At 39.5% G+C, this 25,050-nt stretch overlaps 1 protein-coding gene across 1 annotated transcript in view; it reads right to left on the reverse strand.

Annotated features, from left to right (window-relative positions):
• LOC126416029 (uncharacterized) overlaps positions 1 to 25,050 on the reverse strand; it is a 103,992-nt gene that overhangs the window by 66,846 nt on the left and 12,096 nt on the right. The window contains exons 3-4 of the mRNA XM_050083483.1: positions 13,379 to 14,644; positions 1,588 to 1,769 (exon numbers count right to left, since the gene is read on the reverse strand). Of these exons, the coding sequence (XP_049939440.1) occupies positions 1,588 to 1,769; positions 13,379 to 14,644 (1,448 nt within the window). The remainder of the gene's footprint in view (positions 1 to 1,587; positions 1,770 to 13,378; positions 14,645 to 25,050) is intronic.

Genomic DNA, 25,050 nt, shown 5'->3' on the forward strand with positions numbered 1-25,050 from the left:
TGCTTCCTATGAAAATGTTGTATGTCACGTGCCTCCTGGCTTTGTAGCAACCTTTTTTGTCACCGCCTGTGATTATACTACTGAAGGAATCTGCAACAAGCCCAGAAAGATGTGCTGTTTATTATTTCTTTACTCATTTCACAATGTAGCCTGTCATAACTCCTACTTCTTCTTGGCAACATTAGTCTTCATTTTTAAATTTCTTCACCTGTTAGTTTTAAGGTATCTTGTTCTTTTTCTAAAGCCCTAATTTCTCTTCTTCACAATCTTATTTCTTTCTCTTTTGTGAAAATCCACACTTCATGTCCATACAGTCGAGTAGGAGTCGCTGTGTTTTTGTAAAATTTCATCAGTCTCCTTCCTTACTACATTTACAGCACATGGTTTTGTAAAATTATAACGGTCTCTCCTGACTTATTTTTAAATTTCTCTAAACCAAATCTTCAACACAACAGAATATTTCTATTTCATTTTCAATGTCTTCTACATAAAAATTATTAAGTATTGCAACAGGTAAGTAAATGCTTGTCTCCTGTCACAAACATTGTTAGTCTGAGTATATGGAAGTCAATACTGGCAGTAAATAAGATAATTTCCCTCGCCGTGATCCATACACTTATTACACAGTGCTAGCCATTTTGGCTTCTTCAGTATAACACCTGAAATGCATTAAGAAAAGTATTGTTTAAAAAAACTTCATTTTTAAGGGTAGAAACATATTTGATAGTTGCACCATATTGTTTCATTTTGCCACTGAATCATTACTTCAGTCTACAGGTGCCTCAGCACAGTATTCCTATACCTCTCTCACCCCTAGTCCTTGCTCTCCCACCCCTTCACCAGTCCATACTCCTTCCTTGTTTACCCAGCTCCTTCCACTCAATACTTTCCACTTGGTGGGGCAATGAAGCTTTTATTACTGCTTTTCAGTTCCAAACATTCCAGCATCATACCAATTCCTTCAACACTGTACATTTACCATTTTTTCTAGTGGGAATTTGCTCAACAGTGACGAATTTTTTAAAACTTTAGTCACCTCTAAAGTAACACTGAAACATAATAATTAGTTTGTTGAAGCAACAAATTACGCATATGGAGCAAGTGGTCCAGCATGTACACTGCAAAGCACATTGAATCTCTAATGAAGACACCACTAGTTTTTCTCAAAGTAAAGCTGTCCATGACCTCAATGTGGGTTCAAACACTGCAAGGTCGTACTAGAGGTGATACGCCCTTGCCTTGCTTCAACCTTCCAAATAACTGATTTATTTCAATATGCACTTCAAAGCCTGATGCATACTGGCTTTTTCCCCATTAATAAATCATTTCCAGATGTGAAGGAAGTGATAAGTGATAGAAAAACAACTGTAAGGCAGTCGGGGGCAGGACTTTTAATGTTGTAGTCCAGCACCAACCTGTTGACCCACCAAGTTTATACAAAACAAATATATTAATTTTACACGTCTTCACATTTTATTCCTCTTAAGAAATGAAAGCTTTAATGTCATCAATCTATATTTTAAAAGAAAAAGCAAATCTGCAAATAGCAGTGACGATGGTAAAGCACCGGCTTAACAAAAATATTACCTGAAGCCAGTCTCCTTCTCATTTGTTGAATTTGTTGAAGCTTTCTTTCTGCTACTACCAGAGGTTAATTGATTTCTGGATCCTTTTGGTCTGCCACGTTTTCTAGCAATTTTTAGTTTTTCATCTGCAGCTTCTATGGCTCCATCCTCTTTCACCAAAACACGACACTGCAGCCACGCAGGCTGTAATAAAGGTTAAACAATGTTACATTCCATCCTGGATTTTCCATTGTTTGATTTAAACAAATTTTAAATTTTGTAATCTATAGAAATTATTAGAGTCAAATAAAATTTACCGTTATTAACTTCACATGAGTCTTTAATCATGGCAGAACTACTCTTACCTGTTTGCTAGGACAGCAAGACTATAACATTTTTAGCATAATCTGGCAACAAAAACTGATATAACAATGACAGAATAACCAATGCATGATATCTGTTAATAACTCAAGCTGGAATAGGTGTTAATTCATGGTATTCAAATGAAAATTGTTCATGATCATCCATAAAACTAGAGCTGCTAAAACTGTTGTTAACCATTAATACTGATACACGGGGGGAAGGCGATACCACAGTCTCTGCTCAACACTGGACAATAACTGATTGTTACCAATCCTGCAAGTGAGATTAGTGTTTCGTAAATGGGTTCCTGAAGATCAAGGAGAAATGCAACAATGACTCTGCAAAACATTAAGCAACACAGCACAACAAAACAGCATGATTGCATCCTCAATAAATTACCACATGCAAGTCATTGATGTTGTAATGTACTTTAATTGTAAGCACACTGGAAGCAACATTTTACAGTGGCACAGCAGTTGGTGGGGTGAGAGTGAGAGGCAGTTGGGATAACAAATTTGGTCAAATGGCACTAAGACACCATCCACTGGACAAACTGTATTGGAGGAACGCTGGTAGACTGGAAGCGTTCCAAATCAGACAGCAGCAGCACCCAGAAAAATGGCATCATTATATACAGTGTGCTGTAGGGTTCATGATTTTGGCATGCTGTGAACTAACCAACTATGTTGGTACTGTTTACGAGTCATCAAAAGAGGGAGTGTTTATAGTGTGTGTGCTACCATGTATGCTAAACTGTTCATCAACAGAGGACCATTCCCTCTACAGATCAATTTTAATTTGGCTTGCAAAGTGACAGCAGGTACGTTTAGATGTGGCAAGGAGCTGAAACCCTATATCACCTACCAAATATCCAAGAATGGGATGTACCAAATATCCAAGAAAGAGATGCCTTCAGAAAAATCGGTGTGTGTGTGTTTTGTGTCACAATTGGAGGGAGGACAAACAGATTTTCATGATTTTCCATGAGATTTTTGGTTGCACAAGTATGCAGAAAATGAATTTTTACAGTTGTGTTTGTTATGCTGGTGCAATGGTTTACAATTTCAGCATATAAGAAAACATTATTCAACCATAAGGCTCTCTCTGGGAGCAACAGTAAAAAAATTCAGGAGGATGATAAGTTCACTGTCACATGTACATTGTTTACAATGAATACCAAATGGCATATTTATAATGCACTGACATGATTCTGCAAAGGCAATTACTTGTTTACAAATGACATCATATTTGTCATGGACTGTAAGTTATTTGTTTGCACTATTGTAATTTCAGCCGTGTGGAAATTATCAAGTGCCATAACTGTGCTTCCGTCATCATCACAAGTCATCGGTGAGCATTCTGTCCTCACAACCCAAGCATCACCGTTCCAGATGCTTACAAGAGGGGTGTATTCCCACCAGAGGGGTGTATTTTTTCCTTCTTTTCCTGCTGTTGTTTATTTTGTAAGATTTGTGGTGGGTCTTATACCAACACTACGTGAAGTTGCATCCCTGGCCGATATAACAGGGCAATATTTTGATGACCCCAGTACATAGCCAGATGAAAGTAGTATTACCTTTATCCTTTCTTCTCAGAGTAGATTTTGGTGGTCCGGATCCTTCCGTGCCACCTCCCTGTTGATCCAACTGCGGTGAAGATCCCTGGAATGCTTCCACAAGTTCCCTCTATTGTGCTACTAAATAAATAGCCACACTTCTCACAAACAGGGGTATATTTTGACCAACATTGTCATTATTACCTTTCACAACACAACTAACAATTGTTACAGTAATAACACTCCCTTGAGTAAATTCAAACATCTGTACACGCATACTGTAGGACCTGAGAGAAAAACCAGACAAAAACTACCACTCTTCAATTGTTCATTACACCCTTGTTGGTGAGTCATTTACTCCATGGCTCTCGGATTCAGACGTTTGCTGCACCATGGCACAAATGACTCCCGGATGACCAGTGATTGTAGTAACATTTTTACTGGTCCCCTTTTCGCTGGCTCCACCACTGCTCCACATTCAATGCATACAAGAAACAAAAACACTTAGTTTCTCTTTCCCACTACATTTATCCTTATTCAACTGAGTCACAAGCATCTCTTGTCGACGGATTTCCAATGGTGTTTTGGAATGTTTACAAATGTCCTGAAACACTATACCAGCTTCTATTAGTGCGTGCTGAAGAGATAGACTAGACATCGTCATGATTTGATCTATCGACCAGCTTGTTTCTCTACTCCTTGATCTTTCCTTCCATGATTATATTTTCTACATTTTCTCTATCTGTTCTTACAATGTGGCCAAAGAACTGGAGAATTTTTTGGCTGACACTACAAGAAAAGCACTTGGAGCTATTAAGTTGCTTAATAATGGACACATCAGTTATTCTTTTGGTCCATTTTACACACAGCATCCTGTGCCAATAGCTAAGCTCAAATGTGTCGTGGGCTCATGACTGGCAACTGTAAAAGACAGAAAACATATGAGTTTCAACAAGGTGGATCTTTGTACTGTTTGTATTGCTTCATTCTGCCAGATATTGGTGAGTTTCTTCATAGCCATTGCCCTAGAGTAGTCCATCTTCTTATCTCACCTTCACGGTTTCCCAAGTTGCAAATGGTTGACCCAAGGTTGATGAAAGAATGCAAGACTTTTGGTTCTTGTAAATGATCTTTGAGTTGGACTTGCTGAGACTGATGTCTAATCTATATGACTGACTAAAGTCATTTACTTTTGCCAGCAGCTCAGTAAGATCATTTTCGCTGCTGGTTAAAATCATAGTGTTATCGGCAAACTGAAATTTGTTATTAGTTCTTCCACCAATTGAGATGTTTGAGTCCAACCGTCAATAGTTTTGCTGATGACATGTTCGCCACAGATGTTCTACAGATTGGGAGGTAGGACACAACCCTGTCTGACACTTTTCGGTGCACTGAAGAAATCAGATGTGCCAGCATTTGTCTTCACAGCTGTGTGGTAATTATAGTGTGGACTTCTGATCAGTAGTATCAAGGGTGATGTGACACCAAACTCTGCAAGCACCTGCCACAACTTTTCCGAGGCAACACAAACAAAGGCCTCCATACAGTCAAGGAAACAAATGAAAACAGGAACACAGAACTCTCATGTTTTCTCACTTATTTGTTGTATGTTGAGCATCTGTTCTTGCGTTTCTTTCCCCCTCAACAAAACCCGCGTGTCCTGGGTATATGTAAAACTGGATGTATGGCTTCAAATGTTGGTTCAAAATGTAGAGTAAAATTTTGCTTGCTTGGGATATAAGAGCAATAGTTTGGTAATACACGATGACTTAGAAAAAATTTCTAGTTGTTGTGTGAACGAATGCTTCTACATGTACAAAAATGTAAGTTAATGCACATGAGTAGGAAAAGCAATCCTGTAATGTTTGAATACAGCATTAATAAGTTACTGCTTGAAGCAGCCACATCGATTAAATATCTGCATTTAATGTTGCAAAGTGATATGAATGGAATGAGTACATAAGGACGGTAATAGGGAAGGCAAATGGTCAACTTTGGTTCACTGGGAGAGTTACAGGAAAGTATGGTTCATCTGTAAAGGAGGCAACTAGTGTGGCCCATTCTTGAGTACTACTATGGTGTTTGGTATCCACACCAGGTCAGACTAAGGAAGACATCAAAGCAATTGAGTGGCGGGCTGCTAAATTTGTTCCCGGAAGGTAGGTTTGATCAACACCCGAGTATTAGAGAGATGCTTCAGGAATTCAAGTGGGAGCCCTGGAAGGAAGACAGTTCTTTCTTCAGAACACTATTCAGGAAATTTAGAGAATTGGCATTTGAAACAGACTGTAGTACAATTCTTCAACGTTCATTTCCTGTAAGGGCCATGAACATAAGCTAAGAGAAATTAGGGTTCGTTCAGAGGCATATGGGCAGTCGTGTTTCCCTCACTCCAATGGTGAGTGGAAAAAAGGGAAGGAAGTTCGGTTTTAAAGTCCCGTCAACTTCGAGGTCACTAGAGATGGAACACAAGTTCAGACTGTATCAAGGATGGGGAAAGAAATCGGCTGTACCCTTCCAAAAGAACCATCCAGGCATTTGCCTCAAGCAATTTAGGGAAATTGCGGAAAACCTAAATCTGGATGACTGGACACGGGTTTAAACAGCAAGTGAAACAGGAAAGGAAATGACTAGCAGTGGTCTAGAGTGTCCTCTGCCATGCACCATACAGTGGCTTGCGGAGTGTGTATGCAGATGTAGACATAACTGAAGCAGTTCCTAATTGACCCTTTCTTGTGCACGGAGTGATGAGAGAGATTCTGACCAGTCTACTGGGCATTCCCAGTTTCCTTTACTCTTCCACACAATGAATGCAGAAGATCAACACATTCCTGCCCAATTTCTTTGATCATATCCCCAGTTATACCATCTAGACCACAGGACTTATAATTCTTCAGATGGTGAACAGTGATTTCAATTTTTCTGCATGGGATTAGAGGTTACAACATAAGTTGTAAGACATTTCCAGGGGCAGATGTGGACTCTAACCACAATCTATTGGTTATGAGCTGTAGATTAAAACTGAAGAAACTGCAAAAAGATGGGAATTTAAGGAGATGGGACCTGGATAAACTGAAAGAACCAGAGGTTGTGAAGAGTTTCAGGGAGAGCATAAGGGAACAATTGACAGGAATGGGGGAAAGAAATACAGTAGAAGAAGAATGGGTAGCTTTGAGGGATGAAATAGTGAAGGCAGCAGAGGATCAAGTAGGTAAAAAGACGAGGGCTAGTAGAAATCCTTGGGTAACAGAAGAGATACTGAATTTAATTGATGAAAGGAGACAAAACAAAAATGCAGTAAGTGAAGCAGGCAAAAAGGAATACAAACGTCTCAAAAATGAGATTGACAGGAAGTGCAAAATGGCTAAGCAGGGACAGCTAGAGGACAAGTGTAAGGATGTAGAGGCTTATCTCACTAGGGGCAAGATAGATAAAGCCTACAGAAAAATTAAAGAGACCTTTGGAGAAAAGAGAACCACTTGCATGAATATCAAGAGCTCAGATGGAAACCCAGTTCTAAGCAAAGAAGGGAAAGCAGAAAGGTGGAAGGAGTATATAGAGGGTCTATACAAGGGCGATGTACTTGAGGACAATATTACTGAAATGGAAGAGGATGTAGATGAAGATGAAATAGGAGATATGATACTGTGTGAAGAGTTTGACAGAGCACTGAAAGACCTAAGTTGAGACAAGGCCCCAGGAGTAGACAACATTCCATTAGAACTACTGACAGCCTTGGGAGAGCCAGTCCTGACAAAACTCTACCATCTGGTAAGCAAGATGTATGAGACAGGCGAAATTCCCTCAGACTTCAAGAATAATATAATAATTCCAATCCCAAAGAAAGCAGGTGTTGACAGATGTGAAAATTACTGAACTATCAGTTTAATAAGTCACAGCTGCAAAATACTAACACGAATTCTTTACAGACGAATGGAGAAACTGGTAGAAGCCGACCTCGGGGAAGATCAGTTTGGATTCAGTAGAAATGTAGGAACACGTGAGGCAATACTGACCCTATGACTTATCTTAGAAGAAAGATTAAGGAAATCAAACCTACGTTTCTAGCATTTGTAGACTTAGAGAAAGCTTTTGACAATGTTGACTGGAATACTCTCTCTCAAATTCTGAAGGTGGGAGGGGTTAAATACAGGGAGCGAGAGGCTATTTACAATTTGTACAGAAACCAGATGGCAGTTATAAGAGTCAAGGGGCATGAAAGGGAAGCAGTGGTTGGGAAGGGAGTGAGACGGGGTTGTAGCCTCTCCCCAATGTTATTCAATCTGTATATTGAGCAAGCAATAAAGGAAACAAAAGAAAAGTTCAGAGTAGGTATTAAAATCCATGGAGAAGAAATAAAAACTTTGAGGCTTGCCGATGACATTGTAATTCTGTCAGAGACAGCAAAGGACTTGGAAGACAGTTGAACGGAGTGGATAGTGTCTTGAAAGGAGGATATAAGATGAACATCAACAAAAGCAAAACGAGAATAATGGAATGTAGTCGAATTAAGTCGGGTGATGCTGAGGGAATTAGATTAGGAAATTAGACATTTAAATTAGTAAAGGAGTTTTGCTATTTGGGGAGCAAAATAACTGATGATGGTCAAAGTAGAGAGGATATAAAATGTAGACTGGCAATGGCAAGGAAAGCGAGTCTGAAGAAGAGAAATTTGTAAACACCAAGTATAGATTTAAGTGTCAGGAAGTCGTTTCTGAAAGTATTTGTATGAAGTGTAGCCATGTATGGAAGTGAAACATGGACGATAAATAGTTTAGACAAGAAGAGAACAGAAGCTTTCGAAATGTGGTGCTACAGAAGAATGCTGAAGATTAGATGGGTAGATCACATAACTAATGAGGACGTATTGAATAGAATTGGGGAGAAGAGGAGTTTGTGGCACAACTTGACTAGAAGAAGGGATCGGTTGGTAGGACATGTTCTGAGGCCTGAGGCATCAAGGGATCACCTATTTAGTACTGGAGGGCAGCGTGGAGGGTAAAAATCGTAGAGGGAGACGAAGAGATGAATACACTAAGCAGATTCAGAAGGATGTAGGCTGCAGTAGGTACTGGGAGATGAAGTGGCTTGCACAGGATAGAGTAGCATGGAGTGCTGCATCAAACCAGTCTCAGGACTGAAGACCACAACATCAACAACAAAACCAACATAAGTTGCTCAACAGCTTGACTGTCAGAACTGCTGTTAATTCCGGAATATACGTGTTCACAGTATTGTCTCTGATAAGGTTGTCATTCTTGTCGTCTGCCATCCACAAACAAGTGTTAAATTTGCCAGTTATGATTTTGAGTTTCTTGAAAAGATTGTGATTTTGTTGATGTTCTATATCACCACAGACACCATTAATGAACTGTGATCCATCCCTTTTGCAATTCCATTGTATTTCTCTACACAGTATCATATCTGTCTTGATCCTGGGTAGAATGAATTCCAGTTTTCTTCATTTTTCTTCTCTCTTCAATTAAGTGTAGTGCTGGCTGTGACATCAAAGGATGTTTCACACTTTGTAGTTGTACTGATGCTGGAAGAGATGAGGAAACAACCTGCTTCATTCGATTCCTGTGATGCTGGAGCTTAATTATCAAGACTGGTGCAGAGTTTTGGTCTTACAAACTCACAAAATTTCCATACAGCTTCTTTGCTGGCTGAGTCTTAGCTGTCTTTCTCTGCTCTTCTTGGCAGATTTGAGCTTAAGCCACATTTTCGTGGATAGCAGACTGTGATCATTTTCACAGTCAGCTCCAGAAACGGTCTTACAGTCTAAGACCAAAGTCTTCCAACATTTTCAAGCTAACAGGAAGCCAATTTGATTTTTAAATGTGTCATCAGGTGATATCCAAGTGTACAGTTGCCTCGAGTGATGTTCGAACATACTGTTACAGACAGCTGTGTCGTTACTCTCTCAGAAATACAGTGAGCACCTGCCTCATTTATTTCTATCACCTACACCATAAAGCCCAATGACAAACTGTAAGTGCATGTCCTGGGTAGTACCCACAATATCAGCATTGTAGCCTCCTTGAATCACTGCTTGTTCTTTGTTAGGGATCTTACTAAGAAACTGCTCCAGCTGTTTACAGATCTTCTCTATCACACCATCTGTCACTACAGCAGTTGGGGCATAGATCTGTATCATCTCGAGTTTACACACAGAAGCATCTAATTTGACAAAAATGATCCTGTCATTAACGGGTTTGTAATACAGAACACAGCCGTTCGGATTTCTATGAACGACTATCACAGTATCATGCTTTCTTTCATCACTACTCCCTGAAAAATACAGTCTTCTCCCTTGGGCCACTAAATGGCCATTTTCTGTCCAGTGATTCCCATGAAGTCCAAGAATATAAAGGTTATATGTGCAAATTTTTCTTCCTGCTTTGGCAAGTTATCCCAGCTAAAGTATTCCATGTACATTCCATGTAACAATCATTCCTACAATGTGCATGGATAATGTGCACTGTAGTGATGGTCTAGTGACCAATTCTGTGATCTAGCACACATGTCAAAATCAAAAAATCTTACATTTATACATGTCGTCTTCATACCTGTATGGTGAATTTTTTAACATTGTTAAGATCTTTAACATGAATCATACAAAATATCTGCTTGTGTTCATGGTCTGATGATTATCAGTCATTAGTTTTATAAATTCCTTGGTGCAATCTAACACATCAAAAAAAGTTATGCATCACCTCAGTTCCGAGAGTTCCGGAACCTATACAGAAAACTGGAATAGAGATCAACATAAGCATGTCCGCCCTTTTCACTGCACATGAAAACCACACATTGCATGTTGTACCACCACACCATGAGAACTTCAGAGTTGGTGGTCCAGATTGCTGTACACACTAGTACCTCTAATACCCAGTAGCACATCCTCTTGCACAGATGCATCCCTGTATTTGTCGTGGCATACTATCCACAAGTTCATCAAGGCATTGTTGGTCCAGATTGTCCCACTCCTCAATGGCGATTCGGCGTAGATCCCTCAAAGTGGTTGGTGGGTCACATCATCCATAAACAGCCCTTTTCAATCTATCCCAGGCATGTTCGATAGGGTTTATGTCTGGAGAACATGCTGGCCACTCTACTTGAGTGATGTCGTTATCCTGAAGGAAGTCATTCACAAGATGTATATGAAGGGGGGTGCGAATTGTCATCCACGATGAAGAATGCCTCGCCAATATGCTGCCAATATGGTTGCACTATCGGTCGGGGGATGGCATTCACATATTGTACAGCCGTTATGGCACCTTCCATGACCACCAGCAGCATACGTTGACCCCATATGATGTCACCCCAAAACAGCAGGGAACCTTCACTTTGCTGCACTTGCTGGACAGTGTGTCTAAGGTGTCAGTCTGACCGGTTTGCCTCCAAACATGTGTCCGGCAATTGCCTGGAAGGCATATACAATACTCATTGGTGACGAGAACTTGATGCCAATCCTGAGTGGTCCATACGGCATGTTGTTGGGCCCATCTGTAGCACACTGCATAGTGTCGTGGTTGCAAAAATGAACCTCGATGGATGGCGGGAGTGAATTTGTGCATCAAGCAGCCTATTGCGCACAGTTTGAGTCATAACATGATGTCCTGGTGCTGCACAAAAAGCATTATTTAACATGGTAGTGTTGCTGTCAGGGTTCCTCCGAGCCATAATCCGTATGTAGGGGTCATCCACTGCAGTAGTAGCCTTTGGGTGGCCTGAGCGAGGCAAGTCATCAACAGTTCCTGTCTCTCTGTCTCTCCTCCACGTCCAAACAACATCACTTTGTTTCACTCTGGAACGCCTGAACACTTCCCTAGTTGAGAGCCCTTCGTGGCACACAGTAACAATGTGGATGTGATCGAACCACTGTATTGACCGCCTAGGCATGGCTGAACTACAGACAACACGAACCACCTACCTCCTTCCGACCCCCTCTGTCTAATAGGCGCTGCTCATGCATGGTTGTTTACATCTCTGGGTGGGTTTAGTGACATTTCTGAACAGTCAAAGGGACTGTGTCTGTGATACAATATCTACAGTCAACATCTATCTTCAGGAGTTCTGAGAACCAGGGAAAACACTCTTTGATGTGTGTATATTTATAGTTCCAGACGCATTTCACCTTTTACATTAAGGCACCGTAGTGGATTTACCAGTTATTCATTTGTCTGGCTGAAATATGCATTTCCTCTCCTCTGTTCAAAGGTTAGAGGTCACACATTGCATTGTTATTTCATTTTTAAAAAAACTGACACAATTTGATGTCACAATTGTTTTGTTTTGCTGTTTCTATATTTCATACGATTATTGCCACAGAACACCACTACTGATGTAGCAAGCACTAATTTCTTTTACTGCGAGCCATTTCTGTCGCAATATCAAGTGAACAAACAGTTACAACAGAATTCATTCACAGTTCTCTAAAGAAAAATCTGCAACATTTGCAAAATCAGTAGTGGTGTCCTATAGCATCAGCTTATGGAGGGGCAAAATAAATAAATAAATAATAAAAAATAAAGAAATGAAAAAACCAGAAATTGTTTTTAAAAGAATCATGATTTTGTAAAAGTTAAGTGACAGTGCGACCTCTAATCTGTACCTGGGTAAAAAGAAATGCATATTTTGCCACAGAAGATGCCATAATGTACAAGGTGAAACCCGCCTGGAATATAAATAATAAATATAGTTATAGACTGTGGCACGATAAAGGCATTTCAATTTAGAAAATGATTATTTATATACCTGATGTGGAAAACGATCATACCAAAAAAATCCAAACCCTTACACGCGAGTTGGGTGTGGGACAATAAACAGTCCACAAAACTATGGAGACACACTGCAAAGAACAGAGGTGGGAAAAGTATCCATGATTAAGGCTACTCACATAATTTGAAACTGGCGAGTTAATCATGTCAGAAATTTCACAGAACACATGTTTACTACAGTTCACGTTTTGACATGATTTTTTACACTTTTGGCTACGAGAATGTACTTTTGCATCTGGTTACAACTGTGGCCCTGTTAGAGACAGACTTTTATAAGAGGGAAACAAGTTGTCTTGTCATCATATAAAAAAACTCGTAACAATTAAAGAGGGTGTGGGACAATAAACAGTCCACAAAACTATGGAGACACACTGCAAAGAACAGAGGTGGGAAAAGTATCCATGATTAAGGCTACTCACATAATTTGAAACTGGCGAGTTAATCATGTCAGAAATTTCACAGAACACATGTTTACTACAGTTCACGTTTTGACATGATTTTTTACACTTTTGGCTATGAGAATGTACTTTTGCATCTGGTTACAACTGTGGCCCTGTTAGAGACAGACTTTTATAAGAGGGAAACAAGTTGTCTTGTCATCATATAAAAAAACTCGTAACAATTAAAGAGGGTGTGGGACAATAAACAGTCCACAAAACTATGGAGACACACTGCAAAGAACAGAGGTGGGAAAAGTATCCATGATTAAGGCTACTCACATAATTTGAAACTGGCGAGTTAATCATGTCAGAAATTTCACAGAACACATGTTTACTACAGTTCACGTTTTGACATGATTTTTTACACTTTTGGCTACGAGAATGTACTTTTGCATCTGGTTACAACTGTGGCCCTGTTAGAGACAGACTTTTATAAGAGGGAAACAAGTTGTCTTGTCATCATATAAAAAAACTCGTAACAATTAAAGAGGGTTGTTTTTGCTTTCTTATCCTTAATATATTTCATGGGATTTACAAAGGCAAAGAAGAGTTTGTCACAATCTCATCAATTAAAATCACTTGCAAAAATAAAAGAGTAACACAGAAATGAACAAAATTTGGGTGCATAAAAGATTGAGAGACAATTGCATGTATAAAAAATATGATCAAAATTACCTTATAGTTGTAGGAATTAACTTTATGAGTGCCTTCATTCTGTTGAGCCATGTCTGTCAAATCTGCAGCAGTCTGGTCTAAAATAGGTGAGCTGGTACAGTCATTTCCATGACCATTAAAGCTTGCTACTTCTTGTTCTGCACTATCCTTCTCTTTCACTGAAGGTGACACCTCTGAAAATGAAACCTTCTCACTCTCCAAATTTTTTACTCTTATTCTACTTTTCTCCATGAATGTTTTATCTTTTGGTTTTTCATTATTCTCAGCAACATTGGTTTTGATCTCTGAAGAATCATTTTTAACGCTCTTGTCTACAACAGCGGTCTCTTTCTCTGCAACGTGATTTATTACTAAATTCTTATTCCTGAAGAGGGAACTAGTTGCGAGTTCTTTGGCTTTTTCATCAGTCAGTTTATGGACACTAAGCAAGTGCTCTTTGAGAGGAGCCACACCTTCATATATGCGTTGACAGATGACACATTTTAACTGCATGGGACCACTTGAAGCTTCCACATTGGCCGCATGTTCCTTTTCAATGTGTAAACTTACTGCAGATTTCTGCAGACTAATGAATGGACAAAATTTGCACCTGTAACAGAAAAGTTTTTCAACAAATTTTGAAATATAACTATCATTATTTTGTTTAGCTTTTTTGCGTCTCTTAAGTTTGACTGCGGAATTTTTTGTATGGACGTGTCTTGCAGAGCAGTTCCTATTTGGTTTAGACCAATTGTTTTTCGGCTTCTTCTTTTTTAATTTTGAGCTCAGTTTTGCATTACTTGGTTTTTCTTCATTCAACAATTTGCTTTTTGGCTTAACACTAACAGTTTCCTGCTTAGTAATGGAAGCTGGAGGTGATATATTTTCTTCTTTCTTGTGGGCAATGTCTGTTGGATTAGTAGAAACCACAGATGAACTATCAGTACTCTTTTTTGTATTTGTGTTATCCACTGGAATTGCTGTCTTTGTAACTTCAGCCTGTGTTGTTTTCAAGATAATAGCTACAATTTTTGTGTACAATGGAATGCGATTCACAAGTGGTGGCATTTCTTTGGTACTGACTGCCATTGGTCCATCTTTAACTTCTGGTTTTTTAATACTTTTCCCTGAATGACTGGTGGTGTTCTCTGGATGATCACTGGCTATTGTGGGGGAGTGCACCTCTGTCGTCTTTTTGCTTTCTTGGCATATATTACCAGTGAAACTTACATCTTCAGTCTGAGTTGTTGTTGAAACTTTTTCCACACTGATCGGTGCTTGCAATACCTAAAACAAACAAAAACATCCATCAATAAAAGCATACTGTCTTCTAAGTTTCCTTACAAAACAGTAGCCAAGCTTTATTTGCGACAATAATGATACAGCAATAAAGAAATTCTGAAATTTCTCACATGCTGCAAAAACTGAATTAAATTTTATTATTTATTTAATAAGATCCTCCCACCTCAACAACCAATGAAAATGGCTGGGCAATGGAAAGTCCAACATGGAATAAAAACAATATGGAAAGATTATATTGCTGCTCCCCACCTAGAGGAGGTGCTGGGTCTTAGAAAAGTACAATGGAAAAGAATGCTAGAAATATTTCATCTTTCAAAACCTTCCTTTAGAAGCAGAAAAGTCAGATGCACTCGAACAAGTATATATATATATATATATATATACACACACACACACACACACACACACACACACACACACACACAAACCTGGCCACTGCCTCTGGGTGCTATGGCCCTATAACTAAAATCACCAAGAACCATTTTTTTAAATTGTTGTTCTCATTTAGTCATTTAGTATTTCAGCTTCACAATGTTTTTATGGCAAACGAGTACAGCTGTCATCAACCTGCACAACTTGCTTCAACATTCCACCTCTACCCTCTAGATACTTCATTTTCACTGTGTTTTCCAACCTCCTGCAAGATTTAGAGATTTTAAAAAGTTCTCTCCCACTTCTGTGATGTGGCAAATACACTCTTCCATAAAAGAGTTTGAACACAGGTAAAGGAAATTTGTCAGAAGTTAAGATTAGTATCTGACCACATAAGCACATTAAAAACATGTTAGGAATGTTGCAGACCAGATGTTAACTGCTGAGACAATATGCCTCACAGATAACTTTGTGTTATTTGTTAATCTTATTCTATATTAATACATAAATGTTTTCTTTTGCCTTTTGTGATCAATGCTTATGTTTTGCTGTCTTTCTAAATATTTTACTCTTATACCAGTACCAATTAATCAGTATTGTAATATTGTAACATAATATTTTATTACCATTAAAAATGTTTAGTTATTGTTTGATTAAAAGCATGCCTACTTCTATTGACACACTTGTTCCAGTAGTATTTCTATCTCTTCATGCAGTCCAGGGAAACTTTTTTTTTTTTTAATCATTCCTGATTATCCATGAAAAATCAACCTTGCAGTAATGACACCAATGTTACTGAAATAACATCCTTATAACTTATAATTCTGGAAACAAGAAGTAATCACATCTAATGCGGCCAGTGGAGTAGCGTGTTGTGGGACGAAAGCTAGCTTGTACAATGTTTTCAAAATGTTCTCTCTCTCTCTCTCTCTCTCTCTCTCTCTCTCTCCCCTTCACAAATTCACAGTGATAATTGTACTTTCATCTTAATGTGAATTCAACATTTGTCTACTAGGATGATCATCTGTCAAACCTACTGAGGTTCAACATGTTCTGTTATTTCTCTGACAGTTACATGAGTTTTCACACACCATATCCTGAGTTTCTGAATACAAGTGCCTTCCTGGTTGGTAGTCAGCCACAGATAATTGAGATCCACTTTTTAAACTTGAGAATCATTCATAACATGATGTCTGACCTAGAGTATTGTCTCCATAAGTTTTATTGAAAATTTCAAATGACTCCATAAATGTTTTCCTCACTCCCACACATAATTTAATGTTGCAGCTTTGCTCCCATATATATGAGACACTTGCTTTTTTTGGAAAGTGTGACATACTGTCTTGGAGAATAAGGGTTGACTTATGTTCCTTTTTATATATTTCTTATGGCACAATCACATGAGCATTTTCCAATGATATAACTGATTTCAACCAACCAGTGATAACCTTCAGACTGTTCTTTGTCTCCTCTTTTTATCTACTGACAGTCTGAAGATGACCACTGACTGGTCGAAATCAGTTATGTCTTTGTGAAATGGTCATGATTGTGTTTTAAAAATGTAATACCTTAAAAATCTGTAAAGAATTATATTTTGTTGTCAGAGAAAGTGATTAGCTAAATTGTTAACACTTTATTTTTATTAGACACAATGACAAAATGCTTCAAAACATTAACCGGCATCAATCTATATTCGACATCATCAGAACCACTAATGAAAGCAGCAGATAGCGGTCACAAAGACACACAAAGCTTTGACACAATACCCAGATTTCAGAACTAATAAATCCCTTATTGGGAAGTAGAGAGGTATAGTTTGGAGAATGTTAAAAACGAAGGACAGGTCTCATGATGAGACAGACTCAGCCTCGTTCTACTACAGGCAGATTCTCTCATCCTGAGGTACGAGTAACCTACCCTTCCTAATTAAACTTCCCCAACTTATCCTTCTCTCTTCTCCAATGACAGAACCATTAGTTCTGAAAGCTAGGTAGCATGTCACCTTTACTACAGTGTGTAAACTTTTAGATGGCAGACCTCTCCCTAGTCCTAAATCGGTAGAAGTCGGTAAACGTTGGGAGGCTTCAGTAGGCACGCAGTTTCGACTGCTGCCAACATTACGTAGCTGACTGTGTTGTACAAGGTAGCCATTGTCGTCTGCTTCATTATTGTTTTGCGCTGTACTGTTCTCCGTGTTTTTATTCTGCAGTTGTGCTAAGCATTATCAAAATGAGTGAAGAGGCAGTTGCTGGCCCATCTCGGGAGTCGTCAACAACCCCTACCGGTAGGCCTACGGTTAGAAGGAAACCAGTATTACGTAGCGATGCTCGCAAAATTATATTACGTGTGATTGATTGCTGCGAAAGGGAAAGGGAGCAGCCATTTACAAATCTTCAGTGAGAGCTGCTACATACACAGGACAAAGCATGCGTAGCATTGGAAGATTCAAACAGTTTTCCAAGAATCATCCTGGCATATCACCACAAACGCCTGGCAAGAAAAGGTGAGTTTCCATTTCAGATATTTTGTTCGCGACCACTTTGAAGGAGCCCCTTTTTCGTCCGAATTACCTTATATTTCATTTTTCCTTGCTACTGTATTGCTTTGTATGGAAACACCACTGGTTACTGTATTATTTCGAAACACATTCATATTACAGTACATTTCCGAATTCAAAAAAATACATGCAGTCCAGAAGGCATTTTCTTATAAATATTTCTCTCTCTTTTAACTTAGGAAAAGAAGTGGAGAAATCGAAGTAATGATCGATGATTTCAACCAGTGTGTCATTCGCAACACGATAGCGGAATTTTATTCAGTGCGGAAGATTGTGCCGAGCCTGTGAACACTGCTTCCAGTTTTGCACGACAAAATAGGCTGGAAGTGGAGTATTGTCTCGCTGAGAAAAGTACTTTTGTCTATGAGATTCATATAGCGTAAGGTGGAAAACAAGAGGAATGTGTTGTTAGAATGTCCAGACATTGTGCACTGGCGATCTCGTTTCATGAAGAACTTCAGGGAAGCAGGCAGAGAAACATTTTATCTCGATGAATTGTGGATCGATAATAACTTAACATTTAATAAATGTTGGCAGAGGAAGGGTGACTCACGTGAAGAGAGTGTTGTTGGTGTCACTACATGGGGGAGCGCATAGTAGACAAAAAAAAAAAAATTATATATATATATATATATATATATATATATATATATATATATATATATATATATATATATATATAAAAAAAAATAGAGGGAAACATTCCACGTAGGAAATATATATCTAAAAACAAAGATGATGTGACTTACCAAATGAAAGTGCTGGCAGGTCGACAGACACACAAACAAACACAAACATACACACAAAATTCAAGCTTTTGCAACAAACTGTTGCCTCATCAGGAAAGAGGGAAGGAGAGGGAAAGACAAAAGGATGTGGGTTTTAAGGGAGAGGGTAAGGAGTCATTCCAATCCCGGGAGCGGAAAGACTTACCTTAGGGAGAAAAAAGGACGGCTATACACTCGCGCACACACACACCCATATCCATCCACACATATACAGACACAAGCAGACAAGCAGATATATATATATAGAGGTGGTGGTGGGAGGGTGCATGGGACAGGTTTTACACCGGGGGCGGTTACAAGGATAGGAGCCAGAGGGTAGGGAAGGTGGTTTGGGGATTTCGTAGGGATGAACTAACAGGTTACGAAGGTTAGGTGGACGGCGGAAAGACACTCTTGGTGGAGTGGGGAGGATTTCATGAAGGATGGATCTCATTTCAGGGCAGGATTTGAGGAAGTCGTATCCCTGCTGGAGAGCCACATTCAGAGTCTGATCCAGTCCCGGAAAGTATCCTGTCACAAGTGGGGCACTTTTGTGGTTCTTCTGTGGGGGATTCTGGGTTTGAGGGGATGAGGAAGTGGCTCTGGTTATTTGCTTCTGTACCAGGTCGGGAGGGTAGTTGCGGGATGCGAAAGCTGTGGTCAGGTTGTTGGTGTAATGGTTCAGGGATTCAGGACTGGAGCAGATTCGTTTGCCACGAAGACCTAGGCTGTAGGGAAGGGACCGTTTGATGTGGAATGGGTGGCAGCTGTCATAATGGAGGTACTGTTGCTTGTTGGTGGGTTTGATGTGGACGGACGTGTGAAGCTGGCCATTGGATAGGTGGAGGTCAACGTCAAAAGCGAGTTTTACTTCCAAGTCTTTCGTCTGCTTTCGTGTAAGCATGACACGCAATTTGTAGTGCCAGCACTGCAACTGGTAGGCGTGCCTTGTCCCCTCCCCAACGACTCCTCTCCCCTCGTCAGCCAATGCTTGCTTCCTCCTCTCCCCACACTCCCCTCACAACTCTGCCGTCTTACTGTTAACACACTGTATTACGTATGTCTATTGGCAGTACTACACATTTTGTTTCTTATAGCTAAGTACTGGCCAGTAAGTCTCTCTCATGATTTAATAGTCTTCTTGACCGAATTTTCCTTGGACACACATAATACTTTGTCATACTCAAAAATCAACATGTTATGTGCATGCTATAATCAAATTTCAACAATACATATATGAATCATTTCCTTCATAACATTTTCTATGACACAAGTATTCCATATGTAAAGTTTAAATCCTTTTCTTATTTTTCAATTTCAACTAACATACACATAGTGCTTTCATAGTCATGTCGTTAATATTTATTCTGCTTGGACGAAATCTATTTCTCTCAATGACGTAGGTCTTCATTCAACATTTTCATAATAGACAAATAAATAAAATATGTCACTACTCATGTACCACATCATTGGTGACAAGGACAATAAAACCTTTACGAAGTAGATTAACACTCAGAAACTATGACTTACATCCATTTAAACTTTTTCTCTTTGTATCATTCAATCTATTCATTTGTACCTGTCTACCGCATCCGAGGTACAGTGAAATGTGCAGCGTGTACACTGTTTAAACTGATTGCATGCTGTCTGTGTATGTCATACAGGTGGCTCTGGGAGTGTAAGATCGCAGAATCTCTTACTGAGAGTACAATGTACATTCAAAACCGTAAATGCAACAAACACTGCAAAATATTACACTAGGGATTCATCTTATTTGCCACAACTTTTTCTAATCACTGATACAACAAAATTTCATGTAAAAATAATCAAACATATCGGCATATCAATCTGAAAATGATTCTTTGTCACTGGCTGTGCTGCTAAATATTATAGACCTGCAGAAGAAACCTCACCAGTATCCATAACAAATGTTCCAAATGCACACTAGTGTGCCCCTCGATCCAGATGATAGAAGATCCAGAAGGTAGAAAAAATTTTAATACCAGCAAGGTGAACAAGAAAATGGCGTACAGTAGTGGAATGTGTGGCAATGTCTTTCGTTAAATTTCGGACCTCTCCATAGCCTCTCTTGAAGGGATGGTATATGATACTGTGCACAGCAGCATCTGCTCAGAAGCCCAATGATACTATTTGAAAGGAGTGGACATTATGTGAGCACCAGGTTTCACTGTCTGCTGACATTTTATTCTATGCACATTGATAACAACAGAAACAGAAAGCGTAAGCAATCATCAACGTCACCTACATGAAACAAATAAGCCTACAAGCTTGTTACTTTTTCACTGTCTTAACAGGAAACCATTCTGTTTCTGAATGCACATAACACTGCTTTTTCTACCATAAAGAAGTTTGGTACACATTTGAAGTAGAAATGATTACTACATAGAGTAAATAGGCCTACCTGAAACTAATGGGCAAGGATCAGATTTGTGGTGGCATCATTTTTCACAACAAGCTTAAATGCAACATTAAAGGATATGAAAGGACTGACAGCTATCGACAACAAATTAAAACATTATCCGATTCTAGCTTGCCCAAAGGTACTGCAGTATACTTGCACTTATGACATGATAATAGAAACATAAACAAAATCGTAATTTAGTACTTTCATGTTAGAACTGTGACTAATGATATGTATAAATAATGCTTTTACTTTGCGAACATGTCATTCTCAATGGAGAGAAGTCTTCCGAAATAAGAGTAATTTCAAGTGTGCCGAAGGGGAATGTCGTAGGACCGTTACTATTCACAATATATATAAGTGACCCTGTGGATAACATCGGAAGTTCACTGAAGCTATTTGCGGATGATGCTGTAGTATATCAAGAGGTTGTAACAATGGAAAATTGTACTAAAATGCAGGAGGATCTGCAACAAATTCACGCATGGTGCAGGGAATGGCGATTGAATCTCAGTGTAGACAAGTGTAATGTACTGCGAATTCATAGAAAGAAAGATACTTTGTCATTTAGCTACAATATAGCAGGTCAGCAACTGGAAGCAGTTAATTCCATAAATTATCTGGGAGTAGGTATTTGGAGTGATTTAAAATGGAATGACCATATAAAATTAATCGTCAGTAAAGCAGATGCCAGACTGAGATTCATTGGAAGAATCCTAAGGAAATGCAGTCCAAAAACAAAGGAAGTATGTTACAGTACACTTGTTCGTCCCTTGCTTGAATATTGCTCACCGGTGTGGGATCCGTACCAGATAGGGTTAATAGAAGAGATAAAGAAGATCCAACGGAGAGCAGCGTGCTTCATTACAGGATCACTTAGTAATCGCAAAAGCATTGCGGAGATGATAGATAACTCCAGTGGAAGACTCTGCAAGAGAGACGCTCAGTAGCTTGGTACGGGCTTTTGTTGAAGTTTCGAGGACATACCTTCATGGAGGAGTCAAGCAGTTATTGCTCCCTCCTATGTATATCTCGTGAAGACACCATGAGGATAAAATCAGAGAGATTAGAGCCCACACAGAGGCATACCGACAATGTTTCTTTCCACGAACAATACGAGACCAGAATGCAAGGGAAAACTGATAGAGGTACTCAAGGTACCGTCCGCCACACACCACCAGGTGGCTTGCAGAGTATGGATGTGGATGTAGATGTAGATAGATTGGCAAAAAACTGACACATCAAATTACAAAGTAAAGAAAGAAAAGATTTCTGTTAGCGATTTTTCTCCAGATACACTGATATATTTAAAAGCATGTTAAAGTAAGTGTGTGTGTGTGTGTGTGTGTGTGTGTGTGTGTGTTACACATGCTTATGAGTGTGTTAAACACAATTTTTTTAAAGTACCAGTATTGTTGTGAGTTAATAATACCTACCACTCACCTTTTACACATTACAAACTTAGAAATTCTTCTACGGAATAGAAGGAGTTGTCAAGGAGAAAATTTTCATTTTGTTTTCAAATTTAACTTTGCTGTCTGCCAGACACTTTATATCATTGGATAAGTGACAAAAAATTATGGTGGCAGCATTGTGCAACTCCTTTTGTGCTAAAGACAACTTTAATGTTGAGTACTGGATGGCAGTTTTTCTTCTGGTATTGTAATTATTTACATCGTTGTTCCTTTTGAACTGCAGAGGATTATTTGCAACTAACTTCATGAGTGAATAAATATATTCTGAAGAAGTACCTAAAAGCCTAACTCCTTACACAGATGTCTACAAGATGATCACGAGTGAGCACCATTAATTATTCTTATATCTCATTTTAAGCAGTATACTTTTTCTTTCTTAAAGTTGAGTCCCGCCAGAACTTTACTGAGTGAAAATATGTCAACTTACTGCTTTGTGTCTCCCTAAGTTTTCAAATGATTCAAAGTAGAAATGTGGCTGAACTAAGTTTTTTTAAGAGTTTCAAAACATGCATTTTATAGTTTAAATAAAAAGCATTATAAACCTTGACAATGGCTTTGCTGCAGTGGTAACACCGGTTCCCGTCAGATCACCGAAGTTAAGTGCTGACAGGCTGACCACCCGGTCTGCTGAGTGCTGTTGGCAAGCGGGGCACACTCAGCCCTTGTGAGGCAAACTGAAGAACTATTTGATTAAGAAGCTGCAGCTCCAGCCTTGTAAACTGACATACGGCCGGAAGAGTGGTGTTCTGACCACATGCCCCTCCATACCTGCATACAGTGACATCTGTGGGCTGAGGGTGCCATGGTGGCCAGTTGGTACCGTAGAGCCTTCCAAGGCCTGTTCAGACGGAGTTTTATTATGGACTTTGCAGAGCGGCAGTAAGGTTTTAGATGTAGAGATGTGGTAGGTCACGCACAGATGCAATATTCATTCTTAGACAGGTTATAGAGAAGTCCACTGAATACAACAGACCAGCTTATCTTTGTTTAATTGTCTTACAGAAGGCTTTAGATAGGATTCAGTTAACAGATGATGTTAACCTGTCTATAATCGGCGCATTCTTTCTGTCTTAATAAAAACAATTGGAGACACTTGTTCCAACAACTTCATCCAGGCAAAAACTGGCTCAAAGGTAACTAGCTGTACAGCTGTTAATAATGATGATATTAGACAAGGTGACTCTTTGAGCCCACTACCATGACCATGACTTTAGTCATGGACGAGGCAATAAAGAAGGTATTAGCCCTTAGTGGTTTTAGAATGGGGAACAAAGAAACAAAAATCATTTGTTGGGCTGATGATGCAGTTCTTCTAGCAAAGAGTGAAGCTAACCAACAGAAACTTTTACATGTACTTAATGTGGCAGCCAAAAATCTAAATATCCACTCAAAAAACCAAATGTATGACCATTTCTGGGGAACCATTTACATGAAAACTGGAAGTAGATGGAAAAACAAACACTTAAGAAAAGATGCAAAGGCAAGAACACACTATACAATAGGAAGACCAATGATGACATACACAGCTGAGACAAGACCTGAAACATCAAAAACCAAAAGCTTTTGGAAACCACAGAAATAAGAATTCTGCATAGGATTGCAAGGAAGATACCGAGAGAAAGAGAAGTGCAACCATTTGAAAAGGATATAAAATGTGCTCCATTAATGAGTGGGTATATAAGAAAAAGCATGAATGGAACAAACATACAGATATGATGGATGAATGGAAGATTGTGAAAATCAAGAGAAACATGCCACCAACTGCTAAAAGAGATATGAGCAATCCAAGGAAAAGATGGAGTGATGTTCCCTCCCTAGTTGTTATTTTCTCACTGTGTGCTACATTTATCATTGGTGTAGTACCTCTAGATGCACAGAAGTGAATATGTTGTGTCTTTCTGAAAATGGAAAATCCAGGAAGAAATATAACAATATTATGAGATGGAAAGTTGCTACTCACCATATAGCAGTGATGCTGAGTCGCAGATAGACACAACAAAAAGACTCTGACAATTAAAGCTTTCAGCCACTGTCCTTCATCAGCAACACACACACACACACACACACACACACACACACACACACACACACACGTGCAAATGCAACTCACACACATGACTGCAGTTTTAGGCAACTGAAACCACACTGTGAGCAAAAGCACCAGTGCATGATGGTAATGGTGACTAGGAGGGGGTAAGGAGGAGGCTGGAGCGGGTAGGGGGAGGGATAGTATGGTGGGGATGGCGAACAGTGAAGTACTGCAGGTTAGACGGAGGGCAGGGGTGAGGTGGGGAGTGAGGGAGGGGGGGGGGGGGAGACAGCTGCCTCCCGTTCCCTACCAAGAAGTCCCTTCCGTACACCCTAGCCACCCGTGGTCGTCACATCTGCTGTGATGAGCAGTCCCTCTCGAAATATACCAAGAGTCTCACTGAAGCCTTAACTGATCATAAGTATCCTCCCAACCTTGTACAAGAACATATCCCCCGTGCGTTATCTTTCCGGTCTCCCACCACCTCACAAAGTCCCACCGTCCAGCCACAGAGGAGCATTCCCCTGGTAACTCAGTACCACCCAGGACTGTAGCAACTGAATTACATTCTCCACCAGGGTTTTGATTACCTCTCGCCGTGCCCTGAAATGAGAAATGTCCTGCCCACTATCCTTCCCATCCCTCCCACAGTGGTATTCCGCCGTCCACCGAACCTACACAATATAGTTGTCCATCCTTTCACAACCCCTGTTCCCAATCCCTTACCTCATGGTTCATACCCGTGTAATAGACCTACATGCAAGACCTG

This window comes from Schistocerca serialis, chromosome 8 (genome assembly GCF_023864345.2).
Source record: "Schistocerca serialis cubense isolate TAMUIC-IGC-003099 chromosome 8, iqSchSeri2.2, whole genome shotgun sequence".
Lineage (NCBI taxonomy): Eukaryota > Metazoa > Arthropoda > Insecta > Orthoptera > Acrididae > Schistocerca > Schistocerca serialis.